Source organism: Botrytis fragariae (assembly GCF_013461495.1).
Source record: "Botrytis fragariae strain BVB16 chromosome Unknown tig00000225, whole genome shotgun sequence".
Classification (NCBI taxonomy): Eukaryota; Fungi; Ascomycota; class Leotiomycetes; order Helotiales; family Sclerotiniaceae; genus Botrytis; species Botrytis fragariae.
In genome coordinates this window covers 650,979-663,176 of record NW_023501002.1, presented here as the reverse complement: position 1 = coordinate 663,176, position 12,198 = coordinate 650,979, and the positions used below count along the sequence as shown (strand labels likewise).

Here is a 12,198-nt window from a genome sequence, read left to right as displayed (position 1 = left end):
CAGCGGATTATGAATTATTCATATTGAAGGCTTAGCTGATCTAATCTAGCAATGAACTTTTTACCATTTCGGCATCCCTCAGCAGTCGTAGTACATCTGAAACTAAATAAAGACTACCTGCCACAACGATAGGACCACCTTGAGCAACAGTGGCTGCCCATCTTAGTGCTCCAGAAATGTCCGCTGCTGAATCATGCAGGCAAGTGGTAGAAATACCTGCTCTAGAAGCTGCATGTAATATATCTTCTGTATCCATAGCTTGAACCCATGGCATTCCATCCACGGGTCCGAATTGAACTGCTGCTACACAGTCCCCTTCTCTTAAAGTCTCATTCATAATTCCATCGAGCTCTTTCCCTTGAGATGCAGCCAATATCCAGGTTACTTTGTTTGATTTTGCCCGAAGTTTTCCGTTGACATATGAGCCAAGAACTTCTGCAGATTGAACGTTGTGTGCGCCATCGAGTAGTATGGGTTCTTTTCGACCTGTCACAGCTCTAACATCAGTAGTTTGAAGCCTGCCGGGCCAATGTGTGTTTTGTATAGCTGGTAACAGTCGATGTAGAGGAGATTCCAATTTAGTATATGCTAGATGAAATGCTGTGTATGCGCAAGCCAGATTTTCCAATTGATGTGGTTCGAGATCTTGTCCTTTGATTTCATCCAAAAATGCTGATTCAGTAGAACTGATAACCACATCTGTTCCAATTTCTTTGGCATAATTTGAGACGACATCCCGCACCGAAGATATATTGCTCCTATCCAAAACACATGGGATACCAGGTCTCATAATTCCAGCTTTTTCTCGAGCTATCTCTTCGATTGTATTTCCTAGGAATGATTGATGGTCTAGACCAATCTTGGAGATTATTGTAACCGCTTTATTCTCCATAGTATTTGTTGCATCTAATCGTCCTCCCAAACCAACTTCGATTACTCCCATCTCTACTTTCTCTTTATAAAATACTTCGAATGCCGTGGCCGTGAGTAATTCGAATTCGGATGCTTGGAGATTCTCTGCTTGATTTCTCTTTAACACTAGAGCTTCAGCTTCGCGGAAGATAGATTCTCGAATTGGTTGTTCATCGATAGTAATACAATCCCACCTATCAATTAAATGAGGTGATGTGAATCTGCCGCAACGAACACCACTGGCATGTAGCATGGCAGACAAATAGGCACATATTGAACCTTTTCCATTGGTACCTGCCACATGAATGGCTTTCCAAGGTTGAGGAGTATGCCTCAAAAGACGACTGATGCGATTCAAGCCAAGCTCAATCATTGTGAAGATGGAGAATCAAATGATTGGTTCCAAAGGGCGTTTCAAAAAAGACTTTGTGATAATGTAAGCTAGGTAGGTGACTATTTCATCCAAGTTAAAATAGACATTGTCAATATGATTGTCATCGATTCATTCTATTGTTCTAGAATACATACTTTGTTGCTGTCGTCGCATCATATAAAATATGAGTCGATCGTGATATCAATGGATCTTCGGTATTGATAACTTTGAATGTGAAAACCTTGGAATCCTTGGAATCCTTGGAATTGGTCTGGTCTTTAGTTATCGATAATCGATACCAATTGCGCAGTAACCCAATGTATGCAAGCACCATTGTCATGGATGTCTACGGGTAGTTTGAAGTGGAAGTAGATCCATTTTAATTACTTGACTGGGTATTTAGCGCGCCTTTTTTTGGAACGCGATCGATCTCTCAAGTCTTCCCCCAGATTCTTCCTTTTCTTTTCTTCTTCACTCTCTTACTTCTACTGAATGAGCAACCTTCAAATATCACACGCATCGCCAATTGTCAATTCAAAACTCATCAAACTTGTGATAACGAAGAACCAAATCACGGTCATTAATTCCTATGGTCTTTTTCTATTAAAATTTCAATTCCTTCTATTCACTCTCCATCACTCAAAACATGGGTTTACCGTAAGTCATCAATCCCCCCCTTCACATTTCGCCTGTCGCATTGCGCCAAAATTCATACTCATTTCAAAACCATAGAATATTCTTCAAGCCTTCGGAGCCTGATTCCTCATCAAATGCGACAGAAGACCCTACTTCTCGCGCACGATCTACTATTCGAGGTCATGCTCCTATTCTTCGAAGTACTCTGCGCAATCCTTCCTCTCGTGCTACTAACCGCCCGCGCGTACATAGCGCACGGAGGCGGGCGCCCACAGATGATGTTGAACAACATCGTCTTTATTACAGTTCTGAGCCATATCGTAGTGTACTCATCGCTGCTCCTACCAGATCTTCAATCCCAACAACAACTAGTGATGCAATGAGACATGCTAGGAGGAATGATTCATCATCACCAGAAATTCCAATAATAACATTTAGGCCGAGTACCTTCACAGATTTTGTGAATGTCAATGATGATTATGATGATGATGATGAGGAGGACGAGGACGATGGACCGCCGATGCCCGCTGTTCCAGAATCCAGAGATTTTTCCAATCCTTCAAATGTAGAATTGCGAGATTCTTCAAGACGTCATCAGCGATTGATCAATTCTCCATTATTTGGAGCCCACGGCATGCCTCTCTCTTCTCTTCTCTCTCGAACATCTCCAATTCCAGAACAGCGCTCCAGGGCAGTATCCCCCACTCGAATTGATGTCAGACATACGAACCGCAATGTAAGCTCAAATTTAATAAGTACCCAAGCATCGCAGTATGTGGAATAAGTATGAACTTAAAGATTATTGCTAATTACTTTCTTAGAATGCATTAGCGGAACGTGTCGGTGAAACGAACTCACAAGATTTCTCGGCGCAGAGGCATCAGGTGAGACGGCGAGATACAGCAGCAGATCGAGACCGGCGCATTCAGCGACGCGTGCATGGAGGGCTAAGCAGTCTTGATGCCACTATCAGACAAGAACTACTTCAACACCCACGCCATCACGACGCGTTCGAATATCGACAGCGATTCTATACCCGCGAAGCACGACGCATCAGCGATTTTAGAGAGCAATTGCGGATCAGGGAACGAATTCGAGCTTCTAGAGAACGAATGCAGGCTAATAGAGAATCCACTCCCGCCAGAACCGAAGGGCTATTGCAGGGCCTTAGAGAAATAATAGACCGGTCCGCTCGCCCTGGATCTGAAGATCGACTGCTTGCTGAAGTAGAGCGACCTGGAATATTGAGAGAGGGAACTCTAGCTGATGAAGTGCAACTCAGGTGGTACGCCCCCTCTGGCCGTGAAGAACATCAGACCAACACGCCGCACAGTGAAATAGGGCAGGCCGATCAATCAATTGCTTCTAGTTCCAGAGAGCGGCAACGATTTGAGTTATTCGAAAGGATGCCTAATCATCTCGATATTGAGGGTAACAGACAAGAGGCCACCCAATCTAATACACTACCGCAGTTTGGCGAAGGAGGAACGTTCAGGATAAATAGCAATTATGATGGCCTCGGTGATCGAGAACGTAGCCTTGAGTTTCAAGAGCCAGAGAGGGGTCACAGAGAATTTGATGACCATTACGTCATAGATAATGTTGAGCAACTCGATGTTAACGACCGTAGTGACTCAAGGCATAATTTGGATCTAGAAGGCCAAGAATCATGGGATAGTATCTTGATCACTCCAGATCCACAGTCACCAAACCCATCATCTTCATTTGCCTCAACCGCTGCGTCTAGCTCACAACGGCCTTCTCTAGGAACCTCTGCGAGTAGTCTGCCCGACAACGAGTCTCTTACGATTGGTGATTGCGACAATCCAGCAGATGTAGAAATCGACGATGAAGCAATTGTCGCAGCCATTGAATATTTCGGACGATATACACAAAATCGTCCAGGCCCTGCACATGTCGAACAACCTATCGGACAACATAGAACATTCGCGGGGTGATGTATCTATCGAATTGGCCTTGGATGAATTCATCTATCGATAATTAGATTCCATCACCATTCTAAGGACGGGAGTTGTTTTTCTAAGAGGAGATCAAGCACGCGATTGCAGAGTGATTGACCACAATTCTGATGATGTATTGTATTATTATACTGGCGTTCGGTTAAGCGGGTGGGTTTGGGAAATTTACTTTCTGTTTGTTCGTGGTTATGATCAAACAAGCAGTAGTATAGGCGTTCGTCATTCATGATTTAATGATTGCCATAAAGGAAGATCAATTTGCTCAAGGTATATTGGATTACGAGCCATATAAGGGAGTTATCGGACATTGAAAAGGCAAAATGGGTGAGTTAAATCTGGTGAAATGCTTACTTTCATGACAAAGGGTTCCAGTTTTTCTAGACAATTAGTACAGAGGTATCAGATACTTCGCAGGTAACCTTGGATGAAGATGTCACTGAGTAGACATGGGCATGAAAAGAGGTTGATAAATGATTTTTAGTCAAGGTGGTTTGGTTGATTGATCACTTCAGTCCTTCCTCCCTTTTTGTATATACCTGTTGTCACATAGAAAAAGAGGTATTATTCCTTTTTCTTTTTGACTACATCAATTTGAAACCAATCAAAAAAGAAACCTCATGAGACAATCAAACAATAAATGGCGTTTCCCAAAAGACAATTGTTGAATCAGATGTTGCAAGTTCCCTTGTCAAGTCAAGATTATCCATCTATCTCTACGATATCACCGAATTGATGATTTACGACTATCAGCCTTATTAGGTACGGCATACTTTATTTAGATGCAGCTCGCCAGAGAGAGGGAGTGGTTGCGACTTCAACAGGATCCACCCATGTAGGCGCTTGTTTGCCAATTTTGTTTAATCTTGCCTTGCCCAATGTTTTAATTTCTCTCTTTCTGATAATGCTCCATAACTTATAATACCACGCTTCGTGTTTTTTTTGTCATGATTGGACAAACATTCATACACAATACTTCGACAATAAAGAATGTTTATTATCTTCAAGACACAAACATCAAATTCAACATAATATCATACAAACAGTGAATTTCTTTATATCCACTCTCGCGTGCTATTTTCGCCGTGCAGTGAGGGCCAGGATCCACCGATATCGACAACCTTGAATATAGTCCTATAACCCCGCCAAATAATCGTCGTGAAACGGGAACAGGAATCTAGTCCACAAAACACGAAAAGCTCATGCTTCAATGAGATCCTCCATCTGCCAGAGAAATATACCTCTAGCAGCCCTTCTCTCCACCCTCTGAAACCTTCCACCCGGGGTCATCGCACACCGACCATGGTTTCTCGTCCACCCTCCTCAGCCGACCGGCAAAGCAATTCAAGATCGGCGGGCGTGAATGGGAGTGCGAAGGCAGATAGGACTCCAGGGACACCGCGGAGAGAAAGAAAGGAAAAGGCTGTGCAGGATCCAGGACTCAAAGACTATGTACACACCCGAGATTGTCAATAGAGGAAATACACCTACTTATAAATGTTCAGCGTCTAGGAGAATGTCTCGGGAAAGGAGCATTTGGTTCGGTCTACAAGGCGTTCAATTGGGGCACAGGGGAAGCTGTGGCTGTGAAGCAGATCAAGCTGGGGGACCTCCCAAAGAGCGAACTGCGGATGATTGAGGTAGATTTAAATGTTGAGACAGTTTGGACTACGTACTAATACTATGTGCAGGCCGAAATAGACCTTCTTAAAAATCTGCATGTAGGTTTGCAATTGAGTTGGGAGGAGGCAAAGCCGTTTGAGCTGACATTTCTTAGCATGACAATATTGTCAAATATCTTGGTTTCGTTAAGTCTTCAGACTGCTTGAACATAATTCTAGAGTAAGACATCTTGTGTTCTTGTTTCTTTACCACATTGTACTGACAATATCCTAAGGTATTGCGAAAATGGTTCTTTACACTCGATTTGCAAAAGTTATGGGAAATTTCCTGAAAACCTGGTTGGCGTTTACATGGGACAGATACTTCTAGGGCTCCAATATCTGCACGATCAGGGTGTTATTCATAGGGACATAAAGGGCGCGAACATTCTTACAACAAAAGATGGAAAGGTCAAGCTTGCGGATTTTGGTGTGTCTACTAGCACTCTTGCTGGAGCAGATAAGGAGGCTCAAGTTGTTGGAACTCCGTACTGGATGGCTCCTGAAATCATTCAACTTTCTGGTGCAACTCCCGCATCTGATATTTGGAGTTTGGGTTGCACGGTAATTGAATTACTTGAGGGTAAGCCTCCGTATCACAAATTGGCTCCTATGCCAGCCTTGTTTGCTATTGTCAATGATGATCACCCTCCTTTGCCCGAAGGAGTTTCGCCAGTAAGTCAGCGTTATATCTTCTTCTTTGAAGCCGAAACTAAACATCACCTAGGCGGCTCGAGATTTTCTCATTCAGTGTTTCCAAAAAGACCCAAATCTAAGAGTTTCCGCACGAAAATTGTTGAAACATGCTTGGATCGTGGGCTCACGCAGAACTGATGCTCCTATTGCAAAGCCCCCAACAAACTTCAATGAAGCAGTCGAAGAGGTAAAGCAGTGGAATGAGGCTTTAAAATCTCCCACCAGTGCCGGGACATTTCGCACTTCTACGAGGTCGCAACAGCTTGGCAGCCCCTTACCAGCCCGTCGAGACCCTCCTCTGAGGAACATTCATAATGAATCGCAAAGCAATAATATGATCACCCCTCCGAAGGGCCCCCTCTCTGTGGCGAAACCGAAAAGTTTGGCGAGTTCTTTTAGGTCTCCAGAAACTTCAGGTAAGCGAGTCTCACTAGGAAATTTCAAAAATTCCTTGTGGAAACTGACTGTTGAAGCGGACGATAATTGGGATGATGACTTCGCTTCTTCTATATCTCCAAGTGCGCTTCAACTTCCACATCTAAAGCCTCATGACAATTTCGGAGGTCTCCTTTCCGCTGATCGCCTCAAGTCTTTTGCATCATTCGAGTTCGCAAATGATGAATCCGATAATTGGGACAATAACTTTGAGGGTGATCTTGTGACAATTAAGGGCCCCAAAACCCATGTCGAGACTGATGGTCATGAATTGGAGACAATTCGACCATACAAAATCAAGGCTCCCACTAACATAGATCTTGAAGAAGACCTTTCTCCTAGAAGTTATTCGAGAAAGCCATCTATCCCTTCTCGTCCGAGATCTCCTATAAAGGCTCGGGCCGAGGGAAAATTTGCCTTGCCTTCTAGGCCGGCAATAATGTATCGCGAGACTACTGTAGAAGACTATTCAGACCTATTCGTTGACAATGATAGTATTTTTGACAAAAGATTGGATATAATTAAAGTCAGTACATCCCAAATTAGCTGTCCTGCGCATCACTAATATGGATGACTTTAGGACGATGCTCTTTCTCCGAAACTCTTCCACCCATCTGACCTGACAAGCGTTCCGCGTTCTGCTCAATCTCCTACTACAAATGGGGGTAGCAGCTTACGAAGAAAAACCACTCCCAATTCTCATGACAATCCATCCATTCATCGTACAAACTCATCAGTTGAGATACAAAAATACGCGGAAAATGAAGATGATGAAGATTTTTCAGACATATTTGATCCCCGTGGGGCTGTAGTTCCTAGAATTGAGACTGACAAAGGCTCAGGAGAAGCACTAATGATCAACTCAAAATTTTCACACAACTCCTGGCTTGGTGACGAGGATGATGAAGATGACCCATTTGCCTCATTGGAGCAAGGTTTTGATGAAATGGATTTACAAGCCAACATTGCCAGAGATAAACATGCTCGATTATGCGCATCAGTGGAAGGATTAGTGAGTTCACTGAAAGCAACACAAGCCGAGCATGTATTGTCTGAATTGTCTGAACAATTGGTATGTTTCTTTCTAATTATGATGAATTTCTGTGTTAATGTGTGAATCAGCTTGATGTTTTGTACGAGTCCGAAGATGCAAAGGGCCTGATCATCAGTGCTCACGGAATGCTTCCAATTCTGGAGATACTGGAACCGTGTACCTTGAAAAGCCGACAAAGTATGATATTGAGGTTATTGAAGGTCGTCAACGCAATCATTTCGAATGATGTTGAAATTCAAGAAAATCTTTGCTTTGTTGGAGGAATTCCCATCATCACAAAGTTTGCTGCTAGGCAATACTCGAATGAGATACGTCTTGAGGCTGCTGCTTTCGTAAGACAAATGTACCAAACTTCTACTTTGACACTTCAAATGTTTGTCAGTGCTGGTGGACTGAATGTTCTTGTTGAATTTCTCGACGAGGACTATGATGATGCTAGAGATTTGGTTCTCATCGGTGTCAATGGTATTTGGAATGTGTTTGAGCTTCAGGTACGTCGGTATATATGATACTCGAGCTGATAAACTAACACCCTAACAGGGGCCAACTCCAAAGAATGATTTCTGTCGCATCTTCTCGAGAAGCAAGATCTTATCCCCATTAGCGCTCGTCTTAGATCGTGTGTTAGATGAAGATGATGAACTTTCTGAACTTATTGAAGGTCGAATTGTCAATATATTCTATCTTTTCTCTCAAGCAGAAAACTACGTCAAGGAGGTTGTGGCTGATCATGTAGTACTCAAACGTAGGTTCTCTTGTAAGTCTGTGGTACGATTGTTCTAACAGAATTTTAGGGGTTCTCAAAGATCTGAGACGAATGACACCAGCGCATCAAATCACTATGCTCAAGTTCATCAAAAATCTATCCATGTTATCAACTACTCTCGAATCCTTACATGCCGCAAACGCCATCGAACTTCTAATCGATCTACTAAGCTCAAGTATGAAGCGCACGCCTGATCATTTCCGCGAGATTTCTAATCAAGTTCTGAATACTATGTATAACTTATGTCGACTGAGTAAGGAGCGACAGGAGGATGCAGCCTTCAACGGTATAATACCATTACTTCAACGAATTATGAAGACGAAACGCCCCCCGAAGGAATTTGCGCTCCCAATCTTATGTGATATGGCACATTCGGGGAAAGTTGGACGTAAATATCTTTGGCAGAATAAGGGATTACAGTTTTATGTTTCATTATTAGAAGATCAATATTGGCAGGTCACCGCTTTGGACGCTATATTCATTTGGTATGTTTAGTATCCCATGGGTAATAGATTTGCGTACTGATTGTATTATACAGGCTTCAAGAAGAGACGGCCAGAGTCGAAAAGGCTCTACTAGAAGGTAATTTTACTGCAATGATAGTGCAATGTTTTACTGCATCCAAAGCCAATGCCTTCGACTATAATTTACTAGAGCCTTTACAAAAGCTCCTAAGATTAAGTTCGCCTATTGCTGGCTCTCTTACCCGAACCGATCTGTTCACTGGTATCCTGCAAAAACTTAACCACAAAAAGGCTGTTGTGCGATTAAATTTGCTACGCATTGTTCGAAGCATATGTGATGCTAGTGGCGATGAAGCAGAAAGCATCAGGCATCACGCCTTGTTTGAAGCGATACAGCATCTTGCTGAGAATGATAGCGCTGTGCTGGTAAGGAATATGGCAAGTGAGCTAGTCAAGTTCAATCTAGACAAAGCCTCAGAAAGTGGAAGTGGTTCAAGGTCTCGATTGGCCCCTAGACGTGGAAGTTCTTTCACGGCACCTTCTCTTCAACATAGCGCGTCGACCCCTTTGACACCTACTCAGGCCAGTCGAATGTCACAAACATCAGCATTCATTGATGGAAGTGTCACACCTTATAGGCGCTCGGGTATCACATCGACGGCGTCTAGTAGTACCGAATCTGTGCATTATCGACCTAGAACTACAGAGGGCACAACGTCCATCATGCGAAAAGCGAGCGGTGACTTAACGAATGGAACACCAGTTAGCAAAAGCCGGTTACCTCGAACAGCGCTTCTTCGTGCATCACGATCATCAATAGCGGCACCGCAGCTTAGGGATGACCCATCACATCTTAGAAGGGAAAATAGAGAGAATGGAGTTAGGCCACGAGAGAGAGAACGTGAACGAGAGCCGATCAGACCTACGTCTTCGAATGCGGTTAGTGGGCCAGAGCATAAGTTGAATAGAAGGAGAACGACGAGACCGCCTAGTGGTGACATCAAATGGTCATAATATCATTTTGATTGTAAAGTCTGAGACCAAATGGTATGAGGTGTCCTTGGATTGGGAAGGGACTGATCTGGTAGGATGGATGAATGGATTCATGGATGTATTAATGAATAAATACCTTTATGGATGGAATGGTTAGGTAACGGAATTAATTGCATTTTCTTCGGAGTACATAAGGGATCGTATAGACCATGAGGGGATCTGTTGGTTCATAGGTCTACTGTTTAGTAGGAACTAAACTTGTCTGTTTTGCATTTTTGCGAGGAGTTTGTGGGGATATCAGGGGAAAGGGAAAATGCGGGAGGTTGATATTGATATGATTGGTATTGATATATCTGTGATTGGGAAGTCAGATTATCTTTTTAGTAGGCTAGGATTGAGATGTGATGAGAGAAGATGAGATGAGCTAGATGAGATGCATAGGGGTGATTCCCGAGAAGAATAGGAACATATGAATGAACACAAGGATAATTTCTTGTATGGATAGAGAAGTTTGGTTGATTTGTGAGATTGGGTGATTGAATGTTCGTACATCGGCCACGCGTATAATAGCGAGCTGGAATGATAAAAATGTGAGTGTTAGATGGTGTGGTGTGGTATGGAGTTTTGAATTTGGTATTCCCTGTCATCGTGCAAGGTCTTCTTTCTCTGGAACTTGAAGTGTGTTGGATGAAATGAAGTCTTGGTGAGCTGGTTAGTTTATTAGTTGAGATTTGGATTTTTTGGGGGGGCGGGTGGATGAGTGATGGGTGATGGGTGATGGGTAAGTTTGAGTGGTGATTTGTTGATGATTGTATATGTTTTGAAGGAGGGAAGAAGGGAAGGATATAATCATCTTGTGGATTGGATCGGGTATACAAAAGAATCAATGTGCCAGCTGAACGATGGATATCATTTGTTTTGTGATGTTGTGTTTTTCATTATATGGCTTGCTTGTATCTGTTCTGCTTTTATTTTCCAGAGTTTGTTGAAGGATAAAATGCCCTGGATAGAAATGGATGCAGAAATATCGCTTAAATAGTTGGAGTGTTCGGTTGGCGGGTGGATTCTTTGAAGATTGATCAGATCTCATAGGATTGCCTGACTGATTGTTCAGATGAATGGCAAATGTTCTTTGCTGGGGGTTAATGTTGTTGGGTACTGGATCTGGACCTGGAGGGACTAGAGAAATACGAATAAATTAGGAATGAATGAAGTATCTTGGAACGTTGAATGATGCGGAAAGAACCTTGTTGGGGTTAAAACTTAACCGTACTGGCTAGCTTGAATAGATAGGAAAACCGGGAAGCAATGATAGGGTTAATGATGCTGCTTCAAATCTACATATCTGGATTTCTTCACGCTTGCATCTTCAATAGGACAGCTCGTAGGATCCCCAGGTCAGTTGACATATGCCCCCGCGAACGCATTTTTGGACGGTCTGGCGACACAGAGAAGACGCGAAGGCGATAACAGTATATCAATTCAATGGACTTGCTGGCGTGACGTTGTTATGGTGTCGCAGAGCAAGTCGTCAACGAGGACGGTCAACAGGGGATTACAGATTAGGGGTATCACCGACATGTGCAAAGAAGAAGCATTTGAGGCTTGGGATCGCATTGCGGGGTTGAAAACTGACCATGCGGCGGTGGTACGTGCATTGGAGCTTGATGAAAACGAACCGCTGCGACATCCTATCCTCAAGCATATCACACCACGCAGGGAAAAAAAGCAGAATTTTAATGTTACAAGTTACAAAGATTATCCAGAGAATGCAGTGGCAATGGTTGGTATGGCTTGCCGGACAGCGGCTGGAGACTCCGCAGAAGACCTTTGGGAAGCAATACAGACCGGCAGGACCATGGAGCGCGAGGTCGACTCGAAGCGATTCCCTGATGCAGTCAATAAGGATAAGATGTGGGGTAGCTTTTTGTCAAATATTGATTCATTTGACCATCAGTTTTTCAAGAAATCAAAGCGCGAAGCATTGGCTCTAGATCCGCATCAGCGCACAATACTTGAAACAACTTACCATGCACTAGAATCAGCAAACTGTTTTGGCGGTGGCCAGAAGCAGGAAGCAGAGACCCATGAGAGAACTCAAAACAAAGATACGACAGGCTGCTTCATCGGCATGATTGCACCTGATTATGCTCTTAATTTGGCTTCCCACCCAGCTTCACCATATACAGGCGTTGGTATGCATCGCTCTTACGTAGCCGGGCGGTTAAGTCA

The 12,198-nt window shown here is 43.3% G+C and overlaps 3 protein-coding genes across 3 annotated transcripts; 2 read left to right on the top strand and 1 right to left on the bottom strand.

Annotated features, from left to right (window-relative positions):
- Positions 1 to 40: 40 nt before the first annotated feature.
- Positions 41 to 1,285, bottom strand: Bfra_011269 (putative dihydrofolate synthetase fol3 protein; the record flags this gene model as incomplete). The annotated part of the gene is made up of 1 exon (XM_037341597.1): positions 41 to 1,285. The coding sequence occupies one exon, from the start codon at positions 1,283 to 1,285 to the stop codon at positions 41 to 43; it is 1,245 nt and encodes a 414-aa protein (XP_037188409.1).
- Positions 1,286 to 1,399: 114 nt separating this feature from the next.
- Positions 1,400 to 3,879, top strand: Bfra_011268 (uncharacterized protein; the record flags this gene model as incomplete). The annotated part of the gene is made up of 4 exons (XM_037341596.1): positions 1,400 to 1,424; positions 1,475 to 1,604; positions 2,018 to 2,657; positions 2,743 to 3,879. The coding sequence occupies 4 exons, from the start codon at positions 1,400 to 1,402 to the stop codon at positions 3,877 to 3,879; spliced, it is 1,932 nt and encodes a 643-aa protein (XP_037188408.1).
- Positions 3,880 to 5,199: 1,320 nt separating this feature from the next.
- Bfra_011267 (putative ste ste11 cdc15 protein kinase protein) lies at positions 5,200 to 9,987 on the top strand (the record flags this gene model as incomplete). The annotated part of the gene is made up of 11 exons (XM_037341595.1): positions 5,200 to 5,349; positions 5,403 to 5,537; positions 5,589 to 5,618; positions 5,675 to 5,739; positions 5,795 to 6,233; positions 6,286 to 7,215; positions 7,270 to 7,761; positions 7,812 to 8,234; positions 8,284 to 8,488; positions 8,538 to 8,994; positions 9,048 to 9,987. The coding sequence occupies 11 exons, from the start codon at positions 5,200 to 5,202 to the stop codon at positions 9,985 to 9,987; spliced, it is 4,266 nt and encodes a 1,421-aa protein (XP_037188407.1).
- Between the last annotated feature and the right edge of the window lie 2,211 nt (positions 9,988 to 12,198).